Genomic DNA, 12,226 nt, shown 5'->3' with positions numbered 1-12,226 from the left:
CACTCACACCACTACTGGGTGCACATACTCAATAACACTCACACCAGTACTGGATGGACATACTCAATAACACTCACACCACTACTGGGTGGACATACTCAATAACACTCACACCACTACTGGGTGGACATACTCAATAACACTCACACCACTACTGGGTGGACATACTCAATAACACTCCCACCACTACTGGGTGGACACACTCAATAACACTCACACCACTACTGGGTGGACATACTCAATAACACTCCCACCACTACTGGGTGGACATACTCAATAACACTCACACCACTACTGGGTGGACACACTCAATAACACTCACACCACTACTGGGTGGACATACTCAATAACACTCCCACCACTACTGGGTGGACATACTCAATAACACTCCCACCACTACTGGGTGGACATACTCAATAACACTCACACCACCTACTGGGTGGACATACTCAATAACACTCACACCACTACTGGGTGGACATACTCAATAACACTCACACCACTACTGGGTGGACATACTCAATAACACTCACACCACTACTGGGTGGACATACTCAATAACACTCACACCACTACTGGGTGGACATACTCAATAACACTCACACCACTACTGGGTGGACATACTCAATAACACTCACACCACTACTGGGTGAACATACTCAATAACACTCACACCACTACTGGGTGGACATACTCAATAACACTCACACCACTACTGGTGGAACATACTCAATAACACTCCACACACCACTACTGGGTGGACATACTCAATAACACTCTCACATCACTTCTGGGTGGACATACTCAACTCACGCCACTGGGTGGACATACACAATAACACTCACCACTACTGGGTGGACATACTCCAATAACACTCACACACACCACTACTGGGTGGACATACTCAATAACACTCACACACCACTACTGGTGAGACATGCTCAATAACACTCCCACCACTACTGGGTGGACATACTCAACAACACTCACACCACTACTGGTGGACACTCAACACTCACACCACTACTGGGTGGACATACTCAATAACACTCACGCCACCTCAACTAACACTCACACCACTACTGGGTGGACATACTCAATAACACTCACACCAGTACTGGGTGGACATACTCAATAACACTCACACCACTACTGGGTGGACATACTCAATAACACTCACACCACTACTGGGTGGACATACTCAATAACACTCACACCACTACTGGGTGGACTACTCAATAACACTCACACCACACTGTGGACATATAATAACACTCCACCACTACTGGTGGACCACTCACACCACTGGCAGACATGCTCATAACACTCCCACCAATTACAGGTGACATGCTCAATAACACTCACACCACTACTGGGTGGACATACTCAATAACACTCACACCACTACTGGGTGGACATACTCAATAACACTCACACCACTACTGGGTGGACATACTCAATAACACTCACACCACTACTGGGTGGACATACTCTATAACACTCACACCACTACTGGGTGGACATGCTCAATAACACTCACACCACTACTGGGTGGACATCCTCAATAACACTCACACCACTACTGGGTGGACATACTCAATAACACTCACACCACTACTGGGTGGACATACTCAATAACACCCACACCACTACTGGGTGGACATACTCAATAACACTCACACCACTACTGGGTGGACATACTCAATAACACTCACATCACTACTGGGTGGACATACTCAATAACACTCACACCACTACCGGGTGGACATACTCAATAACACTCACACCACTACTGGGTGGACATACTCAATAATACTCACACCACTACTGGGTGGACATACTCAATAACACTCACACTAGTACTGGGTGGACATACTCAATAACACACAACTCTTACAGTAACTTAGCACCATTAAGACCAGGGGCAACTGCCACTACAACACTCATTCGTCAGGAGTGATACTCAAGCACCCGCTATGGGGTCCCGCCACCATGGGGTACTTTCCACCTAACTCTTGAAGATCCCAGTGGAATAACACCACCACACAAATAGCCGTACTGAGCTAGACACTCATCCACCAATGATCGGGGCTGGTAGTTTTGTGTGGCTTGGTGATCCGGGGTCACCTCGCGGGCCGAGCGTTGGGGTCAGACGGGCCAGCTATAGGGCCCATAGGTAGTACTGATGCTTCTGACGGTCGGGCCTCACGAAGATAAATGATCCTACTGGACCTCGGACATCTCTCCAGACTAGTGGATACAACATCCACGCTACAGACACGGCCTAGGCTGCGTTAGGGACCTGTATGGGTGAAGGAACGAGCACTTACTAACTGTGACAACGATATCACGTTTCAGGGGACGTTAAAGACGTAAACATTACTTCACTCAAAGCATATCAACTACGTTACTGTAACACTTGCACAATCAACTATCAATTGGGTCAAATCACTTAAAGAAGGGCGAATTACAACACGGAGTGGAATGACCTACCTGTGTGAGTGAAGGGACGAGCACTTACTAACGGTTGAAATGCCCGCGGCGCCCTCACTCAAACTAGGTCAGCGATTCCACCTACTTCTATTTCGATGAATTACTTTACTGTACCCGCTGACGTTGAAACTGAGACTACGAACTCAGTTTCATTCCCTACTATTATCTTCACAAACAATGCTCTGATTCAGCTATCAAAAGCAAGAATCAAATTGATTACAAAGGGTTGGACGGCAACAGGTCCCAACATACAGCGTCTTGCTACGAAACCCGCGGAGTAGATTCAAAGTTCCCTTCCGACAAAGGCGGCCTCTCTATGACGTCAACAAGGAAACAGAGAAAACGGAGGACGTTTCCACTGGGGGACTCAGAAGGTTTTGTGGACGTTTAAGCGTAATATGAATCCTTAGGGTTTTTAGGTAAGCCGTCATCACGATCATGACACTTCCACCTTCTCAAAGAAAGATTTCTGTGCTCTCAGGGTCTACTCATTATGTCGGTTGCTGGTGGTGGTTCCATCTTTTGCACCTGACGCAGCTTCATATCCAGCAACAAGACGACTCACTTCAGGTCCAGCCACCATCCACCTACGAAGTGCTGCTGGGTCCTCAGTCAACCCAATTGCTGCTCCATCGCCTTTAATCACTGCATTGTTTTGTTCATGGGCTTGATCAATAGCAATGGCAGAGAACTCTCTTCCTGACTTGTGGACAACAAAGTTCCCCTTGTAGAACTCCCTCGCTACCTCTGGATGTTGTTGCTCAAGGCACATCATATCTTGAAGGTGAATTGGAAGCCATCGGGCATAATTAACATTGTTGTTCGCAAAGAAGTAGGGGATCAGCTCTGAGAGTGCTTCAAGGTAGAGTTTGAAATTGCCTTCCCTGAATGAGCGGATCAACATGAAGATGGTGAGCTCCATGTCCAGCACAAGGTTCCAGAATTGGATCTGTGAACTCTCAAGCCTCCGTTGTTTACACAAGTCTTCAAAGTTGACCTTTCTGACTCATCAGAGCAATAGTCCTAGTATGCCTCCTTCATCAGTTTGTACAAGCTGCATGCTGTGACTTGATGTGCTAGTCTTGTCTTAGTTACACTTGATACAGACAGAAAAGACTCTGCTGTACCAGATGAAGCCACTCCTGCTTCAACAAGGGAACCGGTCCAACCACTGTCTTGTAGTGTCCCAGCATTTAAGACAGTAAGCTGTTGCAGTATGACATGCCTTTTCTCAGCTGACACTGAACCCCATGCTGGGTTGCACAGCAGTGATGTCACCAGTGTGCCCTGGTAGTGCCCGACAATCACTCCCTCACATGCAGAGACCCTCTGCATGCTACCCTCACCTAGTTGGAAAAAACATAAAACCAGTACATAAAACCAGTCATAAATAAGACAAATATATATCTGAGAGTATCAGAAATAGAAAGCATCATCTGAGCATGCTTGAAAACATACATATCGACACTAAGATCATTTAGATTGACCAACTACATCAATTTCTATAAACAAAAATCATCTTTCCAAGGTCAATTTGGCAGCCATCTTGAAAAATGGCAGCCATCTTGGCTTTCCAAATGGCCAATCAGGCAGATTTGATTGATTTTGATTTTGATTTTGCCGCTTACAGAGGCTACTTTATTGTGCACCCCACACTCATCCTGTGAGTTGTAGCGCAAAAGGATTACAGAGTACAGTTTACAACGGGTCATAATAATTAACCCCCGTTGTCAGGATATTATGGCACTGAATGTTACACAGTATATCAATTACAATATTTGTTTAGTTCTACACATAAAGGGTAACTTATTCACAACTGCGTGAGTACCGGCGTGTGAGGCAGTATGTCTGGCCTCACGCTTTGTTATTCACATTTGCGTGAGAAGTATTCAAGCACATTGTGTATTTGGTTCTGTACATGAGAACTGATATAATTACTAAGTGCAAAAAAGTGGATACAATCTTAATATGTCGGCTATCTTGCCATTAGAGATGAAGTGTTGTGCCATTTCACACACAGTGTGCTTGGACCTGTCCCTAAAAGGTTCTATCTTCACACAGTCGAGGACGTAGTGTTCAAGTGTGTGGCCATATGTCTGGCCATACACTTTACATTTAGTCTTGTTTACATCTGCTTGAGGAACATACTGCCAGAGGTACTTATATCCTAACCTTAATCTAGCAGTTACAACATCTTGTAATCTAGTGATCTTGTTACTTGTTCCATATACATGTTTCACTTGATACATCTCATCATGGTTACCTATGGATCGACTAGTGCCTGTTTGCACTAGTCTACTTGCGTCAAACTCATCAATAAGGTCTTTCCTAATTACAGTTTTAAGGGTTCTTTTTGACAGACCCAAATTGTATTCAACGGTGTCTTTGTTAGACGTGAGTTTGGCGAGGGCATCAACTCTGTCATGTTTTATGACGCCTATGTGAGAGGGGATCCACAACAGTTTGACCTTGACACCCCGGTCAACAAGGCACGCATATGTCTGTCTGGCTTCAGAGACAAGAGCGTGACAACTTGAGTCGAGGGTACCAAGGGCAAGTAGTGAGGATAGAGAGTCAGTGATGATGAGACTGTCAGTAACAGTGGTTTCAATGAATATAATAGCTGTGAGTATGGCAACTAATTCAGTTTGTAGAGTGGATGCCCAGTTGTTAATTCTAACTCCTTTCTCAATTATATTACCGTCAGGTTGAGTCACAACAATAGCACTTCCAGCCCTCCCACAGACGGTGTTAAGAGATCCATCAGTATAGATGGTCTGTGTGATGTTATCATCAGTCTGTAGTGTGTGTATGTGTTCAAGAGCTCTCACTTTGGCAGTGTGTTGGAGATAAATGCTTTGTGTAATTAATTTTTTAGGCGGATATATCGGTATTGTGATATCGAAGGGAACTGTCCGCCAAGGTGGCAGGGAGCGCTGTTGTGTCTCAACTTTGTACAGGTGGTCTCGTCCAAACATCTTCATATGTGTAGCTGTAGTTTGGATCCATTTAGACTCGCCAGTCCCATGGTTCATACATTCTAGCAATTTTAAGGAAACAATGTTATCAGGATCACCACGCAGAAGCCTCAGGGCTATCATGAGGTTGACTTCAATTATTCTATCTTTAACACTGGGTATACCTGGTTATTTCCTCATATTAAGTACTTTAGTGCTCATGGGACATCCTAGGATAATTCTGAGGGCTTTATTTTGCATTTTATCGAACTTGTCAACGCCTTTCCCGTCACGAAGGACCAGGGCTGGTGCGTGGTAATCTATCAGAGATCTTATATAGCCTAGGTACATTGTTTTAACAATTCTAATATTAGCACCATAGTGTGGGCTGTAACACGCTACACTTCTAAGAGGTCTCAGTCTGTCAGTACATTGGCGGGTTAGCTGTTGTATGGCAGGTAGGGTACAAGGGACGGAGACACCAAGATATTTAAAAGAAGAAACAAAGTCGATAGTGTAGTTATCTATCTTAAACTTGGCGGGGCCGCGTTTGCGGTTACCAGCTTGTTTGTTGAACACCTTAGTTTTCTCAGTGGAGATAATAAGACCGAGGTTCTCACAGGCTGTGTATACATGGTTCAGGGTGGTTTGCATTTCATGATGAGTTTTAGTATGTATAAGAATATCATCAGCATAGCTGATTGAGATATTGCTGGTATTAAATTTAATAATGCATTCATAAGAACATTGAACAAAGTGGAGCTAAGCACTCCACCTTGAGGGGTACCAAGTTGCATATCTTTAACTTCACTTTTGTAACCCTGAAACAGTGCAGCAGCCCTTCTGTTGGTTAGGTAGCCACTTATACAGTGTAACAGCCTAACTCCTATATCCATTTTGGCTAGTTCGTACGATATCAGTTGCCTATTGGCAATATCATATGCAGCTTTTAGGTCAAGAAATGTGTTGTATCTGTGCCTTTCATAACCATGCACAGTTAGGAATGTGGTGATGCAATTATGGACACTTTTACCATGGGTGAAGCCATTTATGTTAGGAGACAAGTGTTCTCTGATTCTATATAAGAGTCTGCCAAGAACCATCCTCTCAAAGGTATTACACAGGCAGCTGGTTAGTGATATGGGACGAAAAGCATCAGGTTGTCCTGGTTTCGGTATTGGTGTCATGGTCGTGATGACGGCTAACCTGAAAACCTTAAGGATTCATATTACGCTCAAACGTCCACAAAACCTTCTGAGTCCCCCAGTGGAAACGTCCCCCGTTTTCTCTGTTTCCCCCGGCTTTGTCTTATGGGAACTTGGAATATAATCCGCGGATTTAGTAGCAGACGCTGTATGCTGGGACCTGTTGCCATCCAACCCTTTGTAATCAATTTAATTTTGCTTTTGATAGCTGAGTCAGAGCATTGTTAGTGAAGATAATAGTAGAGAATGAAAATGAGTTCATAGTCTCAGTTTCAACGTCAGAGTGTACCGTAAATTAATTTATCGGAATAGAAGTAGGTGGACTCCCTGGTCTGTTTTGAGTGAGGGCCCCGCGGGCATTTCTACCATTAGTGAGTGCCCGTCCCTTCATCCATACAGGTATGCCATTCCACTCTGTGTTGTAATTCGCCCTTCTTTAAGTGATTTGACCCAATTAATAGTTGATTGTGCAAGTGTTACAGTAACGTAGTTGATATGCTCTGAGTGAAGTCATATTTACGTCTTTAACGTCCCCTGAAACGTGATGTTGTTGTCACTGTTAGTGAGTGCCCGTCCCTTCATCCATACAGGTATGCCATTCCACGCTGTGTTGTAATTCGCCCTTCTTTAAGTGATTTGACCCAATTAATAGTTGATTGTGCAAGTGTTACAGTAACGTAGTTGATATGCTCTGAGTGAAGTCATATTTACGTCTTTAACGTCCCCTGAAACGTGATGTTGTTGTCACTGTCAGTGAGTGCCCGTCCCTTCATCCATACAGATCCCATGGTGATTCTTGAATCGCTCTACCATCCAACAACGGCCTCGGATGTATTACTGTAGATGTCCAGCTGGGATCATATATGAGAAGATGGCACCGATGCGGCCTGATTACTGTGCCCCACGGCTTCGTTGGCCAGACCCCAGACCCGCCATGTGTCTGGCTACCCCACAATAACAACAGCCCCAGTGCTCTACCCTGGGTTACTCCTTGGAAGTATATGTCCACAGAGAGTGTTGTAACATGTATGTTAGGGATAATTAGTTGGAAATAATTATCCCATGTTGGGTAGTGGACCCCTGCATATACTAGCGTCATTGTTTACGTATATGTTGAATAATCTACCATGAGTGCCATGTAATGTACCACCAGTAATGTTGTGAGTAAGAGTAAAGAAGAAGGTACTGAGTTTGCACTAAGCCCAGGAGGTGAACCTGGTAATCATATGATTAATACAAAATCTTTCCCCATTGATTGCATATTAATAAACTTGTTTCTAGAGTAATTAAGGTGTATTCATTTCTCCCACAGTATTTTACCTTTATTTCCATCCAAGTGACCTGATACCAAAATTACCATACTCACGTGCCTAGACCCTCGACCATGCTACCAAAAGAATGCCCATGCTACCAACAGAATGACCATGCTACCAAAAGAATGACCATGCTACCAAAAGAATGCCCAGGCTACCAAAAGAATGACCATGCTACCAAAAGAATGACCATGCTACCTAAGAATAGGTGACGGAACTGAGTAAGAGTAAGAACTAAGAGAAGTAAATAGTATGAGGGTGGTGTAGAAAAGGAGAGGGAACCGGCCCCCTCACATTGGTGGCAAGACCAAGAATCCGCCCCCTCACATTGGTACAACAATACTGCTGGTCCATGATGTGGGTAGCTGGCCCTCGGCATGACTCATATTGTACAATGCCAACAATGGATTGCCCGGCAGACGCCTTAGTAGTCTAACGATGTTGTAGGTGACTCCGTTTTCTCCAGGGAAAGTTGACCTACCCCTGGCGAGGGCCGCGTCAAGCTCCAACTCAGTATATGGAACATCACACTCATAGTGCTGTTTGCCCAGCATAAAGTTAATAAGATTACTTCTCTCTACAGACTTCGCATCAAGGAGTCCCCGAGTCGTAGCTGGTAACATGTCACAGCTCGACACATGAGCCCATTTTGCTATTAGCTCATTCGACTTTTGCAGAGGGTTTGGATGGGAGACGTGTCTACTGTTTTTACCTCTGATTGTGTTTATGACTTTCCAGGCTTTGCTGAGGGATGCGTGTTGGTTCAGGCTGTTGACATATGTCTCCCATGCATTTTGTCTGAGTTCGTTTACACCAGGGGTGGGCAATTATTTTGACTGGCGGGCCACTTCATGAATTTTGGTACACGCCGCGGGCCAGAGACTTAATATAGATGCAAATGCATTGTATTTACACAAAATAAAGCCCTGCATTTATATATATAGGATGTAAGTAAAATATTAAGTAGCATACATAGATATTTTGGGGAAATAAATACGTCACTTCTTAGCTTGTATCTTTTATTATTGATAATAATGCTAATACAAATACCAATATTAATACTACTAATAATAATATAGAGTTATGGTGCAGTAAATTTGGTATTTTAAGTGCATTAACGTAACTGTCGTAACAGAAGAGAATCGATATTATAAGTTGAAATAATTAGTCTCTTGAGACGTTGTCTTTACTCTTCCCTAGGGAGGTGGTGGTAGGGTTGAGTTGGTCAGGTCTGATCACAGCTATCCTGTTTCGTCTGGCTTCCCTAGGGAGGTGGTGGTTGGGTGGAGTCATGTCAAATTGTAGCTGCTCCTGATCGGCTGATCTATGATGTCACTGCTGCAGACTGCTTGAAAAATGTATTTAATACAGTTTAATATTTATTGTTGCTTCTTCATAAATTAAGGATAATATAATTAAGTTTTAATGGTTGAAAATAAGGAAAAAGCAAGTCAAAGCACCAATATGTAATTTATTAAAATATTTTAAAGTATGTTCATATGTCATATTATATTCTGAAATTGTTTAGTATCTTGATAAGAATATTTAACTTACTCAGTGGGACGAATGACAGCGCTGATGATTGCTGACCAGACCATTGAAGTCAGGTGTTGCCTCCGTTGTTGCAATGAAAAGTACTTGTTCAAGGTGATCATCAGTCATTGCAGATCTAAGTTTTGATTTATTCAGCTTCATTATCGAAAATGTCTGCTCACATATGTATGTAGATCTAAACAGCACAAGCATTCTTTGAGCATGAGCCTTTAGTTTTGGAAATGCACAGTCATTAAGAGAGGCATAGAATTTGGGAAGAGTCACTGTTTTCATCTGCTCAGAAAGCAAAGGATCACATTGCATGTCAATAAGCTCGAGTTGTAGGTCATTTTCAATTAATTTGAAATCATGGAATCTGCGTGAAAATTCGGCATGCAAGTCAAGTAGCTGCAATGAGTACTTCTGTACATTTTGATCACAAACTTCAATCTGTTGTAAGGTTGCAAAGTGAGCAAATTGTTTTTTCGTAATCTGACGAGACAAAAGAAGTTATTTCTTCATGAAAGTTTTGACACTGCTGTACAAATCATGTGCAAAAGCCCCCTTCCCTTGTAGCTTTGAATTCAGGTCATTCATATGACCCATGATATCAACAGCAAATGCAAAATCAGAGAGCCATTTCTCATCATTCAACTGTGGGAAATCTATAGCATTCTGTTTCATGTCCAAAAATAAGCCACTCTCTTCTTTCAATTCCCAAACTCTTTTCAGGATTTTTCCCAAACTAAGCCACCTCACATTTGTGTGATACAGAACATCCGTATGATCAGATTCCAAGTCTTCAAGCAGGGTTATAAACTGCCTGTGATTTAATCCTCTTGCTCGAATGTAATTAACCACTTTCACAACTGTGTCAACGACATGGCTTAAATTTAAAACACTCTTACAAAGGACTTCTTGATGAATAATGCAGTGCGAAAAGACAATATTTTGTTCTGCATTTGTTTCTCTGACTTGATCTTGAATTCTTTTTAGCAATCCAACATTTTTACCTGTCATATTTGGCCCTCCATCGGTGGTCACATTTACCAGTTTGTTCCATTCTACTCCTAATTTCAAAAGACAATTATTTACTGCCTCCAATAAATCTTCTCCAGTTGTTGTTCCTTTCAGTGACTGCATTGATACCATTTCTTCTGTGATCTCAAAATATTTGGTGATGCCTCGAATGAAAATTAACAACTGTGCTGTGTCTCTGACATGACAACTTTCATCAAGTGCCAGTGAATAGTATTCAAAAGTCCTTACTTTCTCTTTAAACTGCAGATACATGCTCTCAGCAATGTTCTCAACACGTCTTACAATTGTTCGCCTTGACAAACATACATTCTCAAATTGGTTTTTCTTGTCTGGACATAAAATAGAGGCAGAATCAATCATACATTCCTTTATAAATTCTCCTTCAGAGAATGGCTTGCTGTTTTTGGCAATCTTGTGAGCAATCACATAACTCACTTTTGTAATATCATCCTTGGATGCAAATTGTTTTCTGAAAATATTTTTCTGTTGTTGTAATTGAACAACAGTATGTCAAGGGAGGAAACTTAAACTTATTAGTGAACTATTTATTAGCCTTCAGTTCCAGTCAATCCACACAATGAAACAAAAAACTGACGGAAATTCTACATTTTTTTAACTATGATGAATGAATGCCTTGAGTATGGGCAGGGGGTGACAGCATGGGAAAGGTGTGGGAAAGCGTGGGTAGGCGTGGTATGGGTCGGAAAGCGTGGGTAGGCGTGGTATGGGTCGGAAAGCGTGGGTAGGCGTGGCGCGAACCTAACAGCATGGACAAACACATCACAAGTCCGGCAAATCAAGATAAGCATTCATAGAGCTACTGACATGGCAACACAAACACAAAACATACAATAAGAAACCAATATATACAAACACAATCATCAACAAACAAACAAACAAACAAACAAATTGCATATAAAATACGAGCAAAAACTATATAAAATAACTATTGACATTCATAAACATTACAAACACTGAGTCAGTCAACTGGATGCGACAGCCATTCAGACAACGAACAAAATTTACTCAAAAGTTATAAATACAACTTAAAAAACACTACAGCTGAATGTATGTATTGCATTTAATATATTTATTGTAATTTAAATCTATCTATTGTATCTTAAATCAATTTATTGTATTTTATTTAATATGAAGCCTAATCTATTTGTATAGTAATTAATTATTCTTACAATACATTAGGCTAAATTTTCGTTAGGTTAAATTAATTATTGGTTAATTTTGTGTTATTTATCATTGTACACTTTATAGACGTCAGAAACGAAATGACAAATAATTTAAGTTTTTAATATATACCGAAATATATCAATATTATTGGAATGTTTCGCTGATTATTACTAAATACTCTATTATATTCTTAAATACTGACGTCATATTGATCAACATACTAGTAATTTAATGTTGGTGCATCAGTTACTTCAGCTTAAGTCAACCAAACGTGAACAGACATTGAAAAATAAACAAAAAAATTACCCCCAGGGGGGTCCGACTAATTACCCAAATGTAGCCAAATGTAGCCGCAATGAAGTCAAATAATGGTCCTAGATGAATAAATCGGACTGCCAATCACTTCTCGACTAGTATTTGGTGTCACAAAGTCACAAAAAAGTGGTAAACTTAATTTAATCTGAGTTAATAGATCGATTGCATGTACCTAACCTAACCT

General features: G+C 41.7%; 1 protein-coding gene across 1 annotated transcript; it reads right to left on the bottom strand.

Moving 5' to 3' along the window:
* Positions 1-3,084: 3,084 nt before the first annotated feature.
* Positions 3,085-11,934, bottom strand: LOC121855648 (general transcription factor II-I repeat domain-containing protein 2-like; the record flags this gene model as incomplete). The annotated part of the gene is made up of 5 exons (XM_042350717.1): positions 11,930-11,934; positions 10,515-11,011; positions 10,046-10,370; positions 9,684-9,877; positions 3,085-3,477 (listed from the first exon to the last, which is right to left on the bottom strand). Coding segments are annotated over exons 1-5 (1,414 nt in total), but the record flags the coding sequence as incomplete, so codon positions are not given.
* Between the last annotated feature and the right edge of the window lie 292 nt (positions 11,935-12,226).

This window comes from Homarus americanus, unplaced genomic scaffold, assembly GCF_018991925.1.
Source record: "Homarus americanus isolate GMGI-L3 unplaced genomic scaffold, GMGI_Hamer_2.0 scaffold44754, whole genome shotgun sequence".
In the NCBI taxonomy this organism is placed as follows: domain Eukaryota; kingdom Metazoa; phylum Arthropoda; class Malacostraca; order Decapoda; family Nephropidae; genus Homarus; species Homarus americanus.
Note: the sequence above shows the minus strand (reverse complement) of the source record. Positions and strands in the feature narration are given on the sequence as shown.